Below are 22,449 nucleotides of genomic sequence, written 5' to 3'. Positions count from 1 at the left end.
CATCGTTGGATTCAATTAGCTAGTTGTTAACGTAAAAATCACGACAGAGAACTAAAGCTTTAAAAAAATGCTATTCTTCATAGTATGTAGCCCTCAATTGTTGCAGAGAAACGTAATACTATGTGCGAATGATTTTGCGTGTATCTGTGTGCCCGGCTTCAATTTTTGTCCGGCTTCAAATTGGAACAACTTTGGCGTTTTTTCATGTATGCCAATTGAAAACATTTGTTAAATAAATTAACCAAAAAGGATAAATAGCTCTCAGGATGTTTTTTGATAAGTATGTATAAAATACCATCATCACCCGGGGCTCTCATATTTTTAAATTTCCTAGTAATAGATCTCACTTTATCCAAATTAGTTTCCAACGAAGGATCAAAAACATTCTCTTGATTGAGAATGTCTTCGAAGCTCTGTGTAACCCGATCCTCAATTAGACTAATGAGACCTAGACTAAAATTATGGGCACTCTCGAACTGCTGAGCAAGTTTTTGAGCCTTTTCGCCATTTGTTAATAAAATTTTATTTCCTTCTTTAAGCGCTGGAATTGGCCGTTGAGGTTTTTTAAAAGAATTTTCGTTAATTTCCAAAAGGGTTTCGAACTGGGATCCAACTTCGAGACATTATTCTCAAAGTTGCTTTGAGCATTATTCCATGAACGGTGTTTGGCATTGAAGTCACCAATTATGAAAAATTTGGATTTGTTGCGAGTTAGAATTTGAAGATCAGCTCTCAAGAAATTCCTTTGCTGCCCATTGCACTGGAAAGAAAAGTAGGCAGCAATAAAAGAGAATTCAAGACAAAATTTTCAAAACGACTTATCTGCTTTTGTAAACAAAGATTCAAACGACGATTTGACGAATCTGATAGCTCTCCCACGCAAACCAACACCACCAATAGGTAGGCGAAGGTTTCCGCTACCTGTTGATGGTGTTGGTTTGCGTATGAGAGCTATCAGATTCGTCAAATCGTCGTTTAAATCTTTGTTTACAAAAGCAGATAAGTCGTTTTGAAAATTTTGTCTTGAATTGTCCCAAATTTGTTTCAACAGAAACTCCCAAGGTTTAGAAAACTTTGGTTTCAAACGAAGAATATAATTTAAGTTTGATACGTATATTAATGACAATGGCAACCCCAGTAAAGGCGCTGTCAAGACGATCATTTTAGTAAATAAAATAATTTGGATCTCTTTTAATGAAAAGATCAGGTCTTAAATATGCTTCAGTTATAATGGCAATATGCACATTATGAACTGATAGGAAGTTTTTTTTTGTATCTTTATTAAGGAGGCTTTCAGCCCTTGGCTGGCTCACCTCCAGATGATAGGAAGCTGAATAATTCATCTTCCTTACCCTTTTTAAAGCGGTCATTTCAATTTAAAATTTTCAAAGAATTATTTGGATCCATTAAAACGAAGTCCAATAACAATTTTTTAAGTAAATTTGATACCAACCTGAACGAACAGCTTCAGTTTTGGAACTTGCTTTGAACATTGCATCAATCATGTGATGCAATTGTTCATTTAGAAAATCGAAGTCGGAAGCAGACATGCTACCTGAGTCGTTCACCACGAATACGTAAAAGATAGATAGAGATAGAATACGTAAAAAATCAAATTCGATCGAACCGAATAAGCATATGGACACAAAACAGATAGACATCATAGAACAAATTGCAAATTTCAAAGTAGGCTCTTTGTGTATCAACAATCGACTAACGGCACTCCCGTATATCCAGGGCCACAGAAAGAGAAAGCAAAGCATGCAATGCTGCTCTGTCTAATGTGCGTTGTTCAGTAAAGCTTGACTTCCACCGCTAGGTTCGCTAGCGTTCCAAAATCATCGAAGGACCACATTCCACAGCAAAGATGCCTATATGTTATGTGATATGGAGCAAACACAGTATGCATCAGCTAGTTACCAGAATCATCTGATTAGTCAACCAGTCGCGTTACATTACCACCAGAATTAAGTAACCTTAATTTAGAAACATTAGCGCATTCAATTTACATCTTCACCTATAAACAATTGAACGTAATGATAATCTCATACTGCCCGGACATTTTATTCCCAAACACTTCTCTGCAAGTAGTGGATTCAAACTTTTAACAACACAATCGAGCGCCTCCGGCGGGCGCACTTCGCAGTGATAAAACTGATGCTAAAACTAAACTTCTTTCTTACCGAGGAGCAATAGGTTCCATTTCTCAATCGTGCAAGGTTCTTCCGTCCCGCAATGCTTCCTCCGCCATTGGCACAGTCGGTTTCCGTTCTAAGGATTCACCAGTTACAATAGATTCCTCGAGTGTACTGTTTTCTCGTTCAAAGTAAACTTTTTCTTCTGTTCCCTCGGACTTGTTTCCTAAGAAAATGAAAGAAATGTGTGAAAAGCACTCTCACCTTCGGGGGCTGTAGTGTATAGACACGTCATAGAATGGAAAAAAATAAAAGTAGTGACCCGAGCCGGAGAAGATAACTTCGAGAGATTTTTTTCCATAACTACATGAATTATAATTTTTTGTCTTTATTTATGTGAATTCTGATATTTGGATCAGTTCTTCACTCAGGTGATAAGAAAATTATTGAGAGCTTTTTACTGGAATGTCTTATCTTGTCATGAGACGATTTGGCAATGTTTATTTAAATCCCTAACTTGATTGTAATTTTAACGAAAAAACTAATAAAACAGCCACTTATTTCCTCTTGCTCGGGAACGAAACAAGGCGCGGATCCCCCCCTTCGCTGAGCCAAAGCGACACGGAAGAACAAGCTGCTGTTCACGGTTAGCTGCTGCAGCCGGAGGCAACTTCGGTAGCATCACCATCGCACCGCAAACCATCTCCCGAAACAGTGCAAACAATTGTCAAGTTTTCCAACAATCCAAGCGTGAGCATCTTCCACTTGCACAATTGGTTGTTGTTTTTCTTTTGCACGTTGCATCACCGCACCGCCACGCCGTCGTCGTCGTCGTCGGACGGTGGATGATGGTTCAGGAGGAGAGAGCTAAACGCTCAAGTAGTTCTGCTGTGGTGCTGTTTGGAAAGTTTGGCTGCCGTATCGCTTCAGGAAGTATTCAGCACGTTGGTTTTTTTCCTCCTGTTGCGGAAGTAGGGTGTAATTTGGAATCGAGAAAATAGAAACACGAACCAATTTAATAAACTCAATAAAGAGCAGTAATAACATTCGCCGGATATCGGTCCCACGAAACGTATGAAATGTGTTATTAGTTCTCATGGTTCTTGAGAGATCCTAAAGCAATCGGACTTGACGGTGAGGGTGTGGTTGAATTGCCCCCCATGAGCTTCAGTTCACTTACCAAAGTATGTGAACTTACATATGTATGAGATATGACTTCTAAGAATGGTTTTTAAGTTTTACTTCAACATATTTGGTTTGATTCTAAATGCTTAGAAGTTTACAATTTCAAAAACTCTTATAACCTTAGTCACTTCGGAACATTAATGTGATGACCACTTATAAAGGCAATGGTAGGGTCAAAATTGATACTTGCTTCAAAGTGAGCTCGTTCTTCAATATCTTATGAAGAAGTGACAACCGTGACTTGACAAGAAAAAACTCCAGCCAGGCAGCTCCTTTTTATCCATTTTGATGAAAGTCTCGTTGTCCATCGACACACCTCGATTCCGGCAACCTAGAACCGCTTCCTGACGCACAGGGTTTTTTAAAATGTTTCTCGTCGTATCGGTTCATTACCTTTTGGACTTTGTTGACTTGGAGGCCGAAACGTGTATTTTTTTGTTGACCAACGAGATGAAAACGGTAAAAACAGTTGCCTTCTTCGCCTGGCCGCCTCGTAGATCGTAAATTTCGGCTGACACATGAACAAACACACCTTCTTGACCTCCACCGCGTCAGCTTTCTTCACCTTTTTGCTTGTTTATTGTTGAGTTGTCTTTGTCTTCGTGAATAACTTCATCACTCTCGGAACATCGTCAAATGAAGGATATTTTCCTATCCATCAGTGCACTGCAGTGGAATGTATTTAGAATTTCCACAAGGGCACAAAAATTATTGTTCGCGGACCTGTTCTTGCTCCATTGCCACGTCGATAACCATTCACCAGATAGATTTTTAGGTTTGTCAAAATTTCGTCAGTGTTCATTTACAAATTAATCAACTTGCTCCTGTTACAGCTAAAACTAATTCAGCAATATTGCAGTTTCCTCCAACATCATACCAAAGTTTGTTCATTACCATAGTGCATGTGTTAAAAAGGTCACAAAGAGTCATCGTTCTTTGTCAAAAAAATAGTTATGCAAAAGAAATTTCTCGAGATTTTCTTTGAGCAGGGATTCGAGGTATTCATCAAATACAAATAATGATGATGAAAAGCGGTTCTACGTCAGGACAAAGCCGACCCGTTTTATGAAATAGTTTTTAGTATATTAAGTGAAACGAGTTAAAGCTTTTGCGTTTTCAAGGCGTCTATGAGTAGTTGCTATTGACAGCTGATATGACCAATGGGAATCATTGATATGGCGCTGGCACATATTTTAAACCTATCTATTTCAATACACAACACCGTGCGCGCCCAAGTAACAATTTCAATGCTTGTTAGATTTATTCAATTCTTATAGCGGATTTATAACAGCAGTCACCATGACCAGTTGTTAGGTTCTATTGGCGTTCTTATTGCTATCATTAAACCTCTCATAAATTTGCTGAAAAAGCTTCAAACGTCAAATGCTGATTGATCTTATGGGCAGCTTTACGGTTATAACTGAGAGCGTAATAAATCATATTTTCAAAGCTCCATCAAAGCCAAAATTTTTGGCCGTAATGTGGTCGAATGAATAACCACAATAAGAATATTTGCATTGCAAAGAGTTTATTACGGTGTTCGTCGAGAGCAACATTTTTCTGCTCGATATGCATGATGGCCATATTGAAAATAGAAAAGCATTTCCAAATCAGTGAAATTCATTACTGAAATTCACTTCTAGACAATATTTACGCCGCATAAAGAACTTTCTGGGCAATTGGTTAGAATTGCAAATATATTGGTGAGAGAAATCAATGGAATAAGTGGATATTTAGAGTATCGATGTTATAATTATGTCCAGCGTATTGCCCAGAACTACATAATTTTGTCGGCGCCTAGTGCTCAATCTCATTTTTTTACTAGGTTTCACAATAAAACTGAACGCGCAGCTCATTTCAATGAATATATACCGAAGAAAAAACCTTGGAAAATATATTTTGTTGTTGTCATTTTCATCTACAATCCATTTTGTTATTATTATTCTGTGATGTTTTTTTCTCTTTTTCAAAGCAACTTTTTTGACAGCTGCCGCAGCCAAATTCCCTTTTTTGCGGGTGGCTTGAAAAGGGTTTCCAAATACTCTTATAATACGTTTATAGTGGTTATCAAGGGTGGGCCACTTGGTCATATCTTACTCTTATAGTGGTCATCAGAAGGTTGTCGTGTGGTCGTGGGTTTTATTGTGAGTTCTTATAATTTGATCTTGAAAACCATTCCAAGAGAGGAATAAAACTTAAAATGTTACTTGGGCGTGAACACAACAATTGCATTAAAATTTATAGTCTATCAACAACAAGCAACGGATTTTTTTAAGCATATAGGGAAAACTTTTCCACTCCACAATCCCACCTGCTGTACGAAACTTCTGGAATTGAGGTGTGAAGAGGAAAAGTTTTTCCCCAGCCTGGTGAGCTCATGTGGAAGAGCACTCGCGGTGCGGTTATTGCCATTCACGTTCTTCTGGTTATAGGCGGCTATAGTGCTGAAATGTGCGACAGTCGAAAACAAAACGAACCTGTCTATCTGTTCGGTACACACCGGAAAAGTTTGAAATATATTGGCCTCGCGGAATCCGTCGTCACCGGGACGGGACACGCCGAGTGATTTATGGGCTTCGGTACTGATTTTCTGTTGTTATTTTTTTTCCTTTTTCTCTGTTTTTGCTTGCAGGAGGAGCGCGGCGTGCAGAAACTGATCGAAACATGCCACCCGGAGGATGACAAACTGTACATTACGGTGTCGTCGCCGACCATCAAGAACAAAGCGGTCCAGATACGACCGTGGCGCCTGGCCGATGCCGACTACGTGCTGGATGCCTCGATGCCGCTGGATCCCCGCAAAACGGTGTTCGTGGGCGGCGTTCCGAGACCGCTGAAAGCATGTGAGTACAATATCTGGGGCTATTTTACTCAACAGTTCGAATGGAAAATTGTCGTATGTATCATCATTTGAGAATTTTATTATATTTGTAAAATCTCTAACTACCGTCATCGTGACAATGGGTCAAATAGAGGTGAGAATGGGTCACTGTTTCAACTGCTTAGAATGCTTGTAGAATAGATTGAATGTATCTGAGGGCAAGAAGACTAAAATATAAGAGACCTTTTTGAACGATTTTGCTTTGCCGGTGAGAGCGATGACCCATTGTCATCCCCGATGGCGGTACGTTATAGAACAAAACTGTTAGAACTCAAGCATGTAGTGGTTCCAGTATTTCGCCCTGAGCGGCCGGTGGCTTACGCCATGGTGGATAAATAGTTAGACAGACTAGAGCGTGTCAACATTATTTCGCCGACTGAATTCTCCAACTAAGCGGCTCATACCGTAGTGGTTCGCAAGGCCAACGGAACAATGCGTATATATGCGAGGACTATTCGACAGGCCTCAACGCTGCACTACTGCCGCACCGTTATCCTTTGCCATTGCCGGAAGACATTTTTGCCAAAATGTCCTCTAGAACTGTGTTTAGCTAGAATGGTTTGTTGCTGAAGCCTTCCTTCCGGTGAAAATTGAGAAGCATGCCGAGATCTGCTTACTTTAAGGGCACTCCTCACGGAATCCAAGTTTCAAAGTGTTCGCGTTTTCGGGGGCACACCACTCGATACGGAAGCACAACTGTCATTTTTAACTTAAACAATCTTCATGGATTATGCCGTTACAATCGCCTGCCAACAACAATGCCCCACCCTCGATAACGTAATTGTTCGATGGTGTAAAGACGTGTCGTCAATGCGTCTACAAAGTCGCTACCAAAGTTAGCTCCGGTACTGTGATGGCCACAATCAAGCCATGGGAACGCGTCCACGTAGAGTATAGACTATCCCAGTCAACACAAGATCGTATATGATGTCACATAAGATGTTAAATGCCCCGTTACATCCACAATCTAACGGCCAGGTTGAAAGAAGTGTGTACATATTGAAGAGACACTAACAGAAGAACACCAAATCCTTCAGCCCCTATTGTAGACCCGGCAAGTCACCGGCGCCGATCCTTCGTCAAATTCTGACCAGTTTGGAGTTACTTCATCCACCAGTTGGACGAACACCCAAAAAACAAATCTGACAATTATTGTATAAAATCTGGGCATATACAATTCTGTAAGCTTTTTATACAAATATTGTATTAAAATAATACAAATCTGTATTGTTTCAATACAATATTTGTATTGAAATAATACAGATTTTGTATATGCCCAATTATTATAAAGTTTCTGCAAGGTTCTTATGCAGAACTGTATTAAAATCTGCCATCCGCTGGTTGGGTGAACAATCGTGCAAAATTAGTACTTGATGCTTGATGGGCTACAGCTCCTTTTCGATGAAGAGAGTACCCTTCTCCACTGGACTCGATCCTGGGCCAATCGCTTCCCGGCGCCCTTAACGTTTAGCGTTCTCAGATTCTTTTCACCTACAAAAAGTTATCGTGTACGCGGCCTTCCACGAAGCCTACAGCCTCTTCCGCGCTCTCTACTGAATATCATCTTCGCTTGACGCAAAATCAGTACTCCAGTGTAAAACGCAGTCCTTGACAAAATGATCTTGTTTTAGATTCTTTGGACCGTGAGTCTACCGAACGTCCGCACTTACCGTATTGCGAATATTGAATCCGACTACTACCTCGTTGCTATATGTCTGCGCTGTACAACACCCGCCGGAGTCATTCGCCACGGCTAAACATTGGGCGGTAGACTAGCCCAAGATTGCAAAACGGTAGACGCATGACATACGTTTTCCGGCTTCCAAGAAATACAGGTGGAGATTGGCCGGCTGAAGAACAACAAAGCCTCTGGGGTTGACCAACTACCAAGAGAGCTATGTAAACACGGTGGTGAGGTATTGGCTAGATCGCTATTTATCATCAGACTAAGGCCGGAGTGGCCTGTGCTGCACATAAAAGACTTCTCCATTCAGCTCGGTTCATGGCTGCACTTCGCCAACCACGCAGTCTGCGGAGGGTCCGCAAGTCGTCCTCCACCTGATCGATCCACCTTGCCCGCTGTGCTCCTCGCCTTCTTGTTCCCGTCGGATCGTTGTCGAGAACCATTTTCACCGGATTACTGTCCGACATTCTGGCTACGTGCCCGGCCCACCGCAGTCTTCCGATTTTCGCGGTGTGAACGATGGATGGTTCTCCCAACAGCTGATGCAACTCGTGGTTCATTCGCCTCCTCCACGTACCGTCCGCCATCTGCAACCCACCATAGATGGTACGCAACACTTTCCTTTCGAAAACTCCCAGTGCGCGTTGGTCCTCCACGAGCATCGTCCAGGTCTCGTGTCCGTAGAGAACTACCGGTCTTATAAGCGTTTTGTAGATAGTCAGTTTGGTACGGCGGCGAACTCTATTCGATCGGAGCGTCTTGCGGAGTCCAAAGTACGTACGATTTCCAGCCACTATGCGTCTCCGAATTTCTCTGCTGGTATCGTTATCGGCGGTCACCAGTGAGCCCAAGTACACGAATTCTTCTACCACCTCGATTTCGTCACCACCGATACAAACTCGTGGTGGGTGGCTCACATTGACCTCTCTTGAGCCTCTTCCTATCATGTACTTCGTCTTCGACGTGTTGATGACTAGTCCAATCCGTTTAGCTTCGCTTTTCAGTCTGATGTAGGCTTCCTCCATCCTCTCAAAGTTACGTGCCATGATATCAATGTCGTCGGCGAAACCAAATAACTGGACGGACTTCGTGAAAATCGTACCACTCGTGTCAATCCCTGCCCTTCGTATTACTCCCTCCAAAGCGATGTTGAATAGCAGACACGAAAGACCATCACCTTGCCGTAACCCTCTACGGGTTTCGAAGGGACTCGAGAATGCCCCTGAAACTCGAACTACGCACATCACCCGATCCATCGTCGCCTTGATCAACCGTATCAGTTTATCCGGAAATCCGTTTTCGTGCATTAGCTGCCATAGCTGGTCCCGATCGATTGTATCATATGCGGCTTTGAAGTCGATAAATAGATGATGTGTGGGCACGTTGTATTCGCGGCATTTCTGCAATACCTGACGTATGGCGAACACCTGGTCTGTGGTAGAGCGTTCACCCATAAATCCCGCCTGGTACTGCCCCACGAACTCTCTTGCAATTGGTGTTAGTCGACGGCATAAAATTTGGGAGAGTACCTTGTAGGCGGCGTTCAGCAATGTGATTGCGCGGTAGTTGCTACAATCCAGCTTATCGCCCTTTTCGTAGATGGGACACACGACACTTTCCATCCACTCCTGCGGCAGAACCTCATCCTCCCAAACCTTGGTAATCACCCAGTGCAGCGCTCTAGCCAGTGCTTCACCACCGTGTTTAAACAGCTCTCCTGGTAGTTGGTCAACTCCAGGGGCTTTGTTGTTTTTCAGCCGACCGATCTCCTCCTGGATTTCCTGGAGATTCGGAGCCGGAAGTCGCATGTCCTGCGCGCGTGCTCCTAGGTTCATTACCATACCGCCACCGTTGTCTGCCATATCGCCATTCAGGTGCTCTTCGTAGTGCTGCCGCCACCTTTGGATCACCTCACGCTCGTTCGTAAGAAGGTTCCCGTTTATGTCCTTACACATATCGGGCTGTGGCACGTGGCCCTTACGTGAACGGTTCAACTTCTCATAGAACTTTCGTGCGTTATTAGCGCGGTACAGTTCCTCCGTCTCTTCACGGTCTCGATCTTCCTGCTGGCGCTTTTTCCTCCGGAAAATCGAGTTTTGTCTGTTCCGCGCCCGTTTGTATCGTGCCTCGTTCGCCCTCGTGCGGTGTTGCAGCAATCTCGCCCATGCTGCATTCTTCTCCTCAACTAACTGCTCACATTCGCCGTCATACCAGTCGTTTCTCTGATCCGGAGCCACCGTGCCTAGTGCAGCGGTTGCGGTGCTTCCAATGGCGGATCGAATATCTCTCCAGCCATCTTCAAGAGATGCTGCGCCTAGCTGCTCTTCCGTTGGGAGTGCCACTTCCAGCTGCTGCGCGTAGTCTTGGGCTAGTCTACCGTCTTGTAGCCGCCCAATGTTAAGCCGCGGCGGACGACTCCGACGCGTGTTGATCACCGTCGAGAGTTTTGAGCGCAGACATACTGCGACGAGGTAGTGGTCGGATTCAATATTCGCACTGCGGTAAGTGCGTACGTTCGTGATGTCGGAGAAGAATTTACCGTCGATTAGAACGTGGTCGATTTGGTTTTCCGTTACTTGGTTAGGTGATTTCCATGTGGCCTTGTGGATATTATTACGGGGGAAGAAAGTGCTTCTGACTACCATCCCGCGGGAGGCTGCAAAGTTTATGCATCGTTGGCCGTTGTCGTTCGATACGGTATGCAGACTATCCGGTCCGATGACCGGTCTATACATTTCCTCCCTTCCTACCTGAGCGTTCATGTCACCGATGACGATTTTGACGTCCCGCAGTGGGCATCCATCGTATGTCTGCTCCAGCTGCGCATAGAACGCTTCTTTCTCGTCGTCGGATCTCCCTTCGTGTGGGCAGTGCACGTTGATGATGCTGATGCGTTGAGTTGAAGAAACGGCCTTTTATCCTCAGCTTGCACATCCTTGCGTTGATTGGCTGCCACCCAATCACGCGTTGGCGCATCTTTCCCAGCACTATGAAGCCGGTTCCCAGCTCGTTGGTGGTGCCACAGCTTTGGTAGAAGGTAGCCGCTCGATGCCCGCTTTTCCACACTTTCTGTCCTGTCCAGCAGATTTCCTGCAGCGCTACGACATCGAAGTTGCGGGGATGTAATTCATCGTAGATTATCCTATCGCAACCTGCAAAGCCTAGCGACTTGCAGTTCCATGTTCCAAGCTTCCAATCGTGATCCTTTATTCGTCGCCTAAGTCGTTGCCGATTGTATCGAGTCGTATTATCTTCTATGTCGTTCGTAATAGTTGTTTTAAAGGCGGCTTATTGGGCCTGCGCAAACCTCCTGTCTCGTCGGAGGGCCGTCGTGTCAGGGCTGTTTAGCGTCCCACCTAACACCAGGACTTGGGCTTGTGCGCTTTGAGCGGCACACGGTCGCTTTGGCGGAGCCTACTTGCGGATACATGCAGCTTTTTATAGAGGTTTAACAGGGCCCACTGTCAAACCCCACCACATCCTAGGCAGGCGCCACAACTCGCAGATGGCCTGGGGAGGGATCGTCAAGCCCTTGGACATAGTCCCTGCTGCCCCTGCTGGCTAGATCGCTGCACTGGGTAATTATCAAGGTTTGGGAGGATGAGATTCTGCCACAGGAGTGGATGGAAGGTGTCGTGTGGGGTGTCCTGCGGAAGGCTGAAACACATGAGGCTGAACTCACAAAGCTAAAATCTCAAAAGGTTGAAAGTCTCAAAAGATTAAAATTATCAGAAGGCTAAAATGTATCGAAAAGCAGAAATTGATGGGATGAAATGAATTCCAACCATATGAGTTGCTATACCATCCAAGTTGAGTGGTTGAGCAATGAATAAAATAATAAAGAATATGAATAATTAATAAAGAATGAAGAATGAAGAATAAAGAAAAATAAAACATAAAAAATAAGGAACAAAAAATTAAAAATAAAGAAAAAAAAACGAAAAAGAAAATAAAATAGAATAAAAAATTCAGAATAGAGAATAGGAATAACGAATAAAACATATAAAGAATAAACTATAGTGCCATAGAGAATAAAGAACAAAGAAAGAAGAAGACAAGAAAAAGGAAGAAGAAGGAAGGAAGAATTAAGAAAAAGATAGAAGAAGGTAGAAAAAAAAGAAGAAAATAAAAGAAAAATGAAAGAAGAACAGACAGAACGAGAGAAGAAGGAAAAAGAAATAAAGAAGAAGAATGAAAGAAGAAATGAAGAAAGTAGAAGGAAGGACGAAGAAGGAAGAACGTAGAATGAATAAGGAAGAAGGTAGAAGGAAGAAAGAAAAGAGAGAAAGGGACAAGAAAAAGAAAGAAGAAAAAGGAAGAAGGAACAAGGCAGAAAGGATGAAGAAGGAAAAGGGAAGAAAAAACAAGGAGAAGGAAGAAGTAAGAAGGCAAAAAGGAAGGAAGAAAAAGATCAAAGAAGCACCGTGATGAACTTACTATTAAGATAAAAAATCACGTTAATAAAGAAATTAGAAAAAAAAAATATATATAAAAGATCAAAGTAAAATTTAGGTAGAAGAAAACAGAAAAAAACAAGTGGGAAGATGAAACAAGGAACAAGGAAGAAGGAATAATATAGAAGGGAGACAGAAGAAGGAAGAAGTAAATAGAAACAAGGAAAGAAGAAGGAAAAAGAAGGAAAGTTGAACGAAGAAGGAAAAGAGACAAGGAAGCATTGAAGAAAAATGAAAAAGGAAAATATAATTAAGACGAAAAAGGGAGAAGGGAGCAGGAAGAAAGAAGGTAAAATAACAAAGGCAGAAGAAGGAAAAAATAATTAAGACGAAAAAGGGAGAAGGGAGCAGGAAAAAAGAAGGTAAAATAACAAAGGCAGAAGAAGAAGGAAGAAGAGAGAAGAATAAAGAATAAAGAATAAAAAACAAGGAAGTAATCTTGGCAAATACCTCACACAAGTACCAAGAACAAAAGTCTTGTTCTTTTCTATGCAACCTCCTTTCTTGTACTGTACAGACAAAAAAATTAGAATCTGTATAAAAATTTAAAGACAACAAGGAGTCGCAAGAAGAATTCGGTTCATTTTAGTATGTTCCCCTATTAAACGTCAAATATGAATTCTTCTTAAAAATCGGCTTCTCACGATTTTTCAGCCTTTCGAGTTTCAGCCTTTTATTATTTCAGCCGTAAGTAAAATTTTCACAAAAAAAACTCAAAAGGCTGAAATCCCGAAAGGCTGAAAGTCTCAAAAGGCTGAAAGTATCAGATGGCTGGAATGTATCGAAAGGGTAAAATTGATGGGATGAAATGAATCCCAATCATACGATATATTGTACCAACTATGTTGAGTGGTTGAATAGTCCATCTTCTTAGCATAGCATAGCATAGCATATGTGATTGTACAAATCGTGGGTGGCTATACAATGCTCAATGAATTATTGGCAGTGGCTGATTTGCTACTCGCCGCTTCCACTTCCAGGCGCTATCGTATATGCGCAAATAGCCAGCATGAGTTAACCGCAAGAAATTTGTATGGCGAAAGACATCTAACGCGGGTTTTCTCAAAATTAGGAACTTTTCATGAAAAACTATTTGGTACCGGTTATGTAGGAAGGTGTTCGCTACTACGCCTACCAAATATTTTTTTGATGAAGGTACTTAATTTTGAGAAATCGAACCTTAGATTCCTTTCGCCATACTGATTTCCGAAAGTTAACTCCTGGTGTGCCGCTGTAATTACGCTCAAAGCAGGCGATTCATTGAGCAATCTACTTATATTGTCGCAAATTGATACTTGGGATTAGTACCTTTTCCTATACAGTAGCAGTTGTATACCTGGCCACCTCCTTACAATCACGGAAGGAAGGGAAGGAATGTTAGTTCAACATCTACTAGTGAAGATGCAGGGAACCCATACTAACTTCATAGATGTCTCGGGAAGGAAAATTTGTGTTAGTGGGTAAGGTGAATAAAAGAGAGCTCTATTCGACAATATAGAGCGTTTGTCAATAACAGAATATGCTGAAAAAATATTAAAATAAATTCATCAATTTACTTACGAACCGTCCAAAGGAGGACAAAGTAACCTGGATAAAATCCAAAATCGCATCATATACAAAACACTATCAACCGAACACTTATTCACCGAACATTAAGAACAGAACCAAAAACTCGAATTTTACCAATTTTTTAAATCCTACCTGAAACACGTCCGATCACGCACCAATTGTTTACTCACTCGGCCGCGCGAACTATCTGCTTTTTAACAGAAACACGACAAAACAGGCACTGACGGCCGCGCAATGCAGAACACAATATTTCGGCAAAAAGCGCGATCGTTCTGCTGTCCGAAACAAGAGCCAACACGCACTGGACTCACCAATTTCCAATGGAATATACAAAGAAATTCTCAAAGGACATTCCGCGATTTCTAAAAAAGAATTGCGGAAGAAATTCTTGAAAGAATTTGTTTTGCGAGAAGATTGAAAAATTCGAACCGGGGTCCGACGGTCGACTCGTGGTTGAATACATAAAAATGAATTTCTGTCTGTCTGAACCTTATAGACTACAAAAATACTGAACCGATCGGCGTGAAAATTTGTATGTAGAGGTTTTTGGGGCTGGGAAATGTTCTTAAGATGGTTCGAGACCCCTCCCCCCTTTGCACATGGGAGCTCCCATACAATTGAAACATCAATTTCTTCATAACTCGAGAATTAATCAGACAATAAATCAATTTTAGGTGAAACGAAGCTCATCGGGTCTGCTAGTAACGAATAAAGTAAAAAGAATAAAAGAATAAAAAATAAAAAATAAAGAATAAAGAATAAAGAAAAAAGAAAAAAAGAATAAAGAATACAGAATAAAGAATAAAGAATAAAGAAAAAAGAATAAAGGATAAAGAATAAATAATAAAGAATAAATAATAAAGAATAAAGAATAGACAATAGAGAATAGAGAATAAAGAATAAAGGATAAAGAATAAATAATGAATAATAAATAAAAAAATTGCACAGAGAAGAAGGAAAGAGAAAAGAAGAAGTAAGAAGACGGAAGAAGGGAGAAGAAAAAACGATGAAAGATTGAAAGATGAAAGAAGAAGAAGGAAGGATAAAGATGGAAGAAGAAAGAAGAAGGAACAATAATGAAGGAAAAAAGAAAGAAGGTGAAAGAAAGAAGAAGGAAAAAGGGAAGGAGCAAAGAAAAACAGGACGAAAGAAGGGAGAAAGATGAAGAAACAAGATACAAGGAAGAAGGAAAAAAAAGAAGAAGAAAGGATGGAAGAAAGAAAAGAAAAAAATATTGAAAGCAGGGAAAAAGAAAGAAGAAGGTAGAATTAAAAAAGAATAAAGAAAAAGGAATAAGTAAAAAAGAAGAAGAAACTAGGCAAAGGAAGAAGGTAGAGGAAAGAAGACAGAAAGGAAGAAAAAACAAGGAAATGAAAGAAGAAAAAAGAAGACAAAACAAGGAAAAGAAAGAAGAAATAAATAAGAAAGAATGAAGAAGGGAAGAAAAACAAAAAAATGTAGGAAGAAGAAACCAGAAAATAAGAAGTAGGAAGAAGTAGGGAATAAGGAAGGTAGAAGAAGGAAATTGGAACAAGGAAGGAGGAATTAAGAAGGAAGAACTATGGAATAAAAAAGAAGGAAGATGAAAAAAGGGAGAATGAAGTAGGAAGAAAGAAGGAAGAACAAAGAAGGAAAACGAAGAAGGAACAAGAGGGAAGAATAAAGAATAAAGAATAAAAAATAAGAAAGTAATCTTGGCCAGAATCGAAAACCAAACACAAGAACCAAGAACAATAAAGTACTGTTCCTGTTCCTTTCTATGTTACCTCCATTTTTTTAACTGTATAGACTTAAAAACAAGAATTCCACATAAAAATTTAAAGACAAAAAGAAGTTCAATCAAAGTTAATGGCCAATTTACGGGGATAAAAGCAGCCGACTTGGATATCAATTTACAATGTTGTGAAAACTCATATGTGAATATGTGTTTCCACATAACGTACATATTCACATATGATTTTTCACAACATTATAAAAGACAAAAAGAAGTCGCAAGAAGGTTTCGGATCATTTTAGTTTGTGCCCCTTACGTCAAATGTGAATTCTTTCAATAAAATTGGTTTCTCACGATTTTTAAGCCTTTCGAGTTTCAACCTTTTGTTATTTCAGCCTTATGTAAGATTCTTACTTTTCCAGCCTTGTGAGTTTTCAGCCTTATATCATTCAGCCTTTCGTGGAAGACCCCCGGCCTTAGTCTGAGAAAATAATAAAAATAATGAGAATTAATAATTTGAATTTGGACAACACCGCTTCCTTTATTTCTTTATCGCGGCTGCTGCAATGTCATGCAGGATTCCAGACCAGGGCTTGCTTGTCTCCGTCCCGTAATGGGTGGCCGTTAACAATCTCTAATTTATATTCTGGTTTGAGCTAATCACCGTGGATTTCATTAATTGAAATTGATTGGCTTTTTCCGGTGACGATGAAATCAAAAAGGCATTTTTCACGTTACGCGTTTCGGCCTACTATTCTTCAGCCATCATCAGACGTCTAAAAATAAACATTTATTACAAAAAACTACAAACATTTTACACAAAATTACATTCACAATTAAACACTCACAATTCGCTAATGCGTAATTATTAAACTAGTAATTTAATTTCCCACCACCCTTTACTCTATCACAGATTTCTCAACGCCCATCTGCGCCTGTTTCGTTCTCCACATTATTGGTATCGCTTGTTGTTCGTTTGTGTTCGCCTTCATGTAGCCTAGCCAATAGCACATTGTACGTGCTGTTGATATTCCCACATTCACGTTGCAGGTTTACCGATTGCCTTTCGCCTTGTTTTTTAATGTGGAGTACCTCCGCAATCATCTTGGTCTCCGGGTCCACGATTCTCTCCAGTACGGTGGTTTTTTCGAAATTGAACACGTGTCCTTCCTCCATTGAGTGTACAGCCAGGCCAGATCGCGGGTTTCGCTTTTTGCTGTCGTTCTTGTGTTCCATGATCCTCACTTCCAGCATCCGTTTCGTCTGTCCGATGTACACGATGTAATCTAATTTATATTGATATTGGTTTTTAATGCCGGTGTAGCTGGATTATTATTTATTCAGACTAAGGCCGAAGTGGCCTGTGCGGTATATAAGAGTCTTCTCCATTCGGCTCGGTCCATGGCTACACGTCGCCAACCACGCAGTCTACGGAGGGTCCGCAAGTCATCTTCCACCTGATCGATCCACCTTGCCCGCTGCGCACCTCGCCTTCTTGTGTCCGTCGGATAGTTGTCGAGAACCATTTTCACCGGGTTACTGTCCGACATTCTGGCTACGTGCCCGGCCCACCGCAGTCGTCCGATGTTCGCGGTATTAACGATGGATTTTTTTCCCAGCAGCTCATGCAACTCGTGGTTCATTCGCCTCCTCCACGTACCGTCCGCCATCTGCACTCTACCATAGATGGTACGCAGCACTTTCCTTTCGAAAACTCCAAGTGCACGTTGGTCCTCCACGAGCATCGTCCAGGTCTCGTGTCCGTAGAGGACTACCGGTCTAATGAGCGTTTTGTAGATTGTCAGTTTGGAACGGCGGCGAACTCTATTCGATCGGAGCGTCTTGCGGAGTCCAAAGTACGTACGATTTCCAGCCACCATGCGTCTCCGAATTTCTCTGCTGGTATCATTTTCGGCAGTCACCAGTGAGTCCAAGTACACAAATTCTTCTACCACCTCGATTTCGTCACCACCGATGCAAACTCGCGGTGAGTGGCTCCCATTGTCTTCTCTTGAGCCTCTTCCTATAATGTACTTCGTCTTCGACGTGTTGATGACTAGTCCGATCCGCTTAGCTTCCCTCTTCAGTCTGATAGGCTTCTTCCATCTTCTCAAAGTTACGTGCCATAATATCTATGTCGCCGGCGAAGCCAAATAGCTGGACGGACTTATTGAAAATTGTACCACTCGTGTTAATCCCTGCCCTTCGTATTACTCCCTCCAGAGCGACGTTGAATAGCAGACACGAAAGACAATCACCTTGCCGTAACCCTCTGCGGGTTTCGAAGGGACTCGAGAATGCCCCTGAAACTCGAACTACGCACATCACCCGATCCATCGTCGCTTTGATCAACCGTGTCAGTTTATCCGGAAATCCGTGTTCGTGCATTAGCTGCCATAGCTGGTCCCGATCGATTGTATCATATGCGGCTCTGAAGTCGATGAATAGATGATGTGTGGGCACGTTGTATTCGCGGCACTTCTGCAGTACTTGGCGAATGGCGAACACCTGGTCCGTGGTGGAGCGTTCGCCCATAAAACCCGCCTGGTACTGCTTCACGAACTCCCTTGCCATTGGTGCTACTCGACGGCATAAAATTTGGGAGGGTACCTTGTAGGCGGCGTTCAGCAATGTGATTCCGCGGTAGTTGCTACAATCCGGCTTATTGCCTTTTTTGTAGATGGGAAACACGACACCTTCCATCCACTCCTGCGACAAAACTTCCTCCTCCCAAATCTTGGTAATGACACAGTGCAACGCTCTAGCCAGTGCCTCACCACCGTGTTTAAATAGCTCTCCTGGTATTTGGTCAACCCCAGGGCCTTTGTCTCCTCCTGGAGCCGGCCAATCTCCTCCTGGATTTCATGGAGATCCGGAGCCGGTAAAATTATGTCCTGCGCGCGTTCTCCCAGGTCCTTCACCATACCGCCATCTTCGTGGCACCGTGCCAAGTGCAGCGGTTACGGTGCTTCCAATGGCGGATCGAATATCTCTCCAGCCATCTTCAAGAGACGCTGCGCCTAGCTGCTCTTCCGTTGAGAGTGCAACTTCCAGCTGCTGCGCGTATCATTGGGCTAGTCTACAGTCTTGCCCAATGTTAAGCCGCGGCGTCCGACTTCGACGCGTGTTGTACACCGTCATGAGTTTTGAGCGCAGGCATACAGGAACGAGGTAGTGGTCGGATCAATATTCGCACAGCGGTAAATGCGGACGTTCGTGATGTCGGAGAAGAATTTACCGTCGATTAGAACGTGGTCGATTTGGTTTCCGGTTTCTTGGTTAGGTGATCTCCATGTGGCCTTGTGGATATTTTTGCGGGGAAAAAAGGTGCTTTGGACTACCATTCCACGGTGTTGATGGAGCTGAGCATTTGAGAATCAGATGTGAGGCAACCAGGCCTGAATTTTTTACAGGATCTCAGCAATTTGTTCAACTTTTACCGAGATGCACACAGTCGAGCTCTGACAAACATGTTTTTCGCTGAGATATCATTTAAAGTTGCTAAAAATCAGCAAATAATTTACCAAAACCCAACTAACAATCCTTATTTTTGACGGATTATCAGTTGTTTTTTTTTTTATTTTGCTGGGCACACGGCTGTGGGAATTTTGCTGAGCTGCAGAAATAAAAACGGTTGATGAATATTTTCAGTTTTTGCGGGATCTACGTTGATACCAAGGACGAGGACACCAAGTCTCAGCCAGAAGAGCGCCTCAGTGATACCAGTTGTACCTGCTGTGGTAGAAATGAGATATTGCCTTGGAAAAAAGTTCTATAAGAAGTTGAGCCGTTCACGTAAGAGTCATGTGCCACCACCACAGCCTTGACACTTGTAACGGGAACCTTCCTAAAAACGAGTGGGAGGTGATCCAAACATGATGGTAGGAGTATGAAGAGCACCCAGATGGCGATGTGGCAGACAACGATTGCGTTGCGGTCATAGTGCAAGAGTACGCGTGCAGGACATACGTTTTTCAGCTCCGGGTCTCCAGGAAATCCAGAAGGAAATAGTGTGACTGAACAATTCCAAAAAAAATTCGAGGACCAATAACAGGCGGAATTCATGGGCGAATGCACTACATGTTTTCAATATTGGAGACGCATCATGGAAGGAAATCATATGTGCGATGGACTCCGTAAAACATCAAACAGAGTTCGCCAACGTATCAAACTGACAACCTACAAAACACTCAATATACCTGTACATAGTAGCCCTCTACGGGCACAAGATATGGGCGATACTCGTGGAAGTCCAACGCGCACTTGGAGTTTTCGAAGGAAAGTACTACGTACCATCTATCCTGAGGTGCAGATGGCGGACAGATGATGTGTCGAACTAATTATCCTCTTCTAATCATACATTGACTGTGAGCACTTACCTGTCATCGGCATCCTCAATGAAATAAATTCCAAAGCATTTACATTCATAATGGTTTTCTAGTTCCGGGACCCTTGGGGAAAAAACACAATTTCGTCAAAAATCCAAAAACCAAATATACAGAAAGGCAAAGCTTTTTTCGCGCTAATCACGTAGTAATCTAACACAGGAGATTCAAAATAATTAATACCAACGGGAAAAATATATCTTTGTCGTTTTTTTAACGAATTATAACTGAAAATCCTTCTTCCACCCGAAACTTACGATCTGTTCGTAAACAAACTGTTCTCAAATTGACATTTCAATTTTTTTATGGCTCAAATTCATCTGGGGTGTTACTAGGAAGCAAATAAAGTCACTACATGTGAAATAATAAGTAGAGGTCTTGTTAATAAATAGAAAAACATATTATTTGTTGGTGACAATATAGTTGCCACTGCCTTATAAAGGGTTAAGTGGGGGAATTTCAATGGGATTGTACAAACTCGTCTTATGACAAGTGAACAATTTATTTTTGATCTGAAAAAACCACTATTTGAAACTTATTCGCTATTGTTCTATACCCTCAATTCTAGATGAACTCGCCATGATCATGGACCGTCTCTATGGAGGCGTTTGCTATGCTGGTATCGACACGGATCCCGAACTCAAGTATCCAAAGGTAAGATCCCCGAGTTCCTCATGATCGGTTCTGCTTCTACAAAAAGAAATCTTATTCGTCGATTTCAGGGTGCCGGTCGTGTGGCGTTCTCCAACCAACAAAGCTACATCGCCGCCATCTCCGCACGTTTCGTTCAGCTCCAGCACGGCGACATCGACAAACGCGTTGAAGTGAAACCGTACGTCTTGGACGATCAGATGTGCGACGAGTGCCAAGGTCAACGCTGTGGCGGCAAATTTGCGCCGTTTTTCTGCGCCAACGTTACCTGTCTACAGGTGAGTTCCGTCAACCGTCATTTTGGTAACATACTTCCTAACGTTGTTCCATCCCGACCGGCAGTATTACTGCGAACACTGCTGGGCTCACATCCACTCGCGATCCGGACGCGAGTACCACAAGCCCCTCGTCAAGGAGGGTGCGGACCGGCCCCGGGCAGTGCCCTTTCGCTGGTGTTAACGCCAACCACCACGATCAATATCGACTGCAGCGGGAAGAACAGCATCATCTGCTTTTGCGAACGCAACGTCGACGAGATCGAGCCAAAATCATCAGCAGCCACATCACCACCACAGTCAACAGCAGCAACCCTCACATCATCAGTCCGCTGTTGGGAGCAATAGCGGGGGCGGAAGCAGCAGCGGCAGCAACTCCCTCGGGGCAGCAGCAGCCAACGCCTTCCACAGCTTTGGTCAGCCGGGGTCATCAAACTATGTACCACCACCCCCGTCATTCCCTTGGACCAATAGCAGTGGCAGCGCCAGCAGCAACGCCATTGGTTCCAAGCCACGGCACCAACAGCAACATCCGCAGCACCATATAGGCAGGGCTACGACCTCGGGAGGGTTCCTGGCGCCACCGCCAACGCGCTACAGCGGCAGTGGCGGCAGCACCGGTGGAAGCAGCAACGGTTCTGGGCTCATCTCTAGCAGCGGCAGTAGCAGTCCTTCCTCGATTCGCTGCAGTAGTTCGATTGATCAAGCACTCGCTAGCGCGGGTTCCAGTAGTTTTAGCAAAAAGCAACACGAAGACATAATGAAACAGCATCAACGGAAGATGCAACAACAGCAGCAGCAGCAACAGCAGCATGCGTCATCCCTATCAATCGGCGCTGGCATCGCCAGTGGCGCGATCGGGAACTAAGCGGAAAAAGACGTGTTTTTTCAAAACTGCGTATCGATTTTTTATAATTCATTAGAGGAATGCGTTTTTTCTACTCTTTAGACTGTAGGATTGAAGCTGGTAGGTAGAAGCTCTATGTTTTTGTAAGAAACGATTTTCACCTAATCATCATAGAGAAATCAAAGATAACTTGAAGTATTATTAAGTAGTCGAAGGCGGATCGGAGGGGATTAAATACTTTATATGAAACTAGTTCTAGTAAGCAACAAAAAAAAAAAACAGAAACTGATAATAACCTTTTCTTGCCCTCTTGGAAGTTATATATTTTCAGTAGGTATCCAAAGAGGGTGAAGCAGAAGTAATTGAGTTACAAAAAATGAAGTACTGTTTATAATCCGTTCACTTTCATATTGAGACGCGTTTTTTGTTGACTTTTTGTATGAAATCGAGTTAGATGATTCTATATATATACATAAAACAAATAAAAATATGTACAGCTATTGCTAGCAAAAATCAGTGAGGAAAACCGTTAGTGTAGATTTTAGTATAGGTAAGCTTAGCATGATATTTGTACTGCGTACTGCAAGAAGCCGAAAATAAAAGAAACATCATTTAAACATTCGAACGTAATACGGGATAATTTATGGAATAGGAATAAAAAAAAACATT

At 42.4% G+C, this 22,449-nt stretch overlaps 1 protein-coding gene across 1 annotated transcript in view; it reads left to right on the top strand.

Annotated features, from left to right (window-relative positions):
- LOC134226186 (cytoplasmic polyadenylation element-binding protein 2) overlaps nt 1–21,137 on the top strand; it is a 1,213,088-nt gene extending 1,191,951 nt beyond the window's left edge. The window contains exons 7-10 of the mRNA XM_062706791.1: nt 5,953–6,163; nt 20,576–20,661; nt 20,730–20,936; nt 21,001–21,137. Of these exons, the coding sequence (XP_062562775.1) occupies nt 5,953–6,163; nt 20,576–20,661; nt 20,730–20,936; nt 21,001–21,117 (621 nt within the window). The 3' untranslated portion in view covers nt 21,118–21,137. The remainder of the gene's footprint in view (nt 1–5,952; nt 6,164–20,575; nt 20,662–20,729; nt 20,937–21,000) is intronic.
- The last annotated feature ends 1,312 nt before the right edge of the window (nt 21,138–22,449 follow it).

Source organism: Armigeres subalbatus, chromosome 1 (assembly GCF_024139115.2).
Source record: "Armigeres subalbatus isolate Guangzhou_Male chromosome 1, GZ_Asu_2, whole genome shotgun sequence".
Taxonomy (NCBI): Eukaryota; Metazoa; Arthropoda; class Insecta; order Diptera; family Culicidae; genus Armigeres; species Armigeres subalbatus.
Note: the sequence above shows the minus strand (reverse complement) of the source record. Positions and strands in the feature narration are given on the sequence as shown.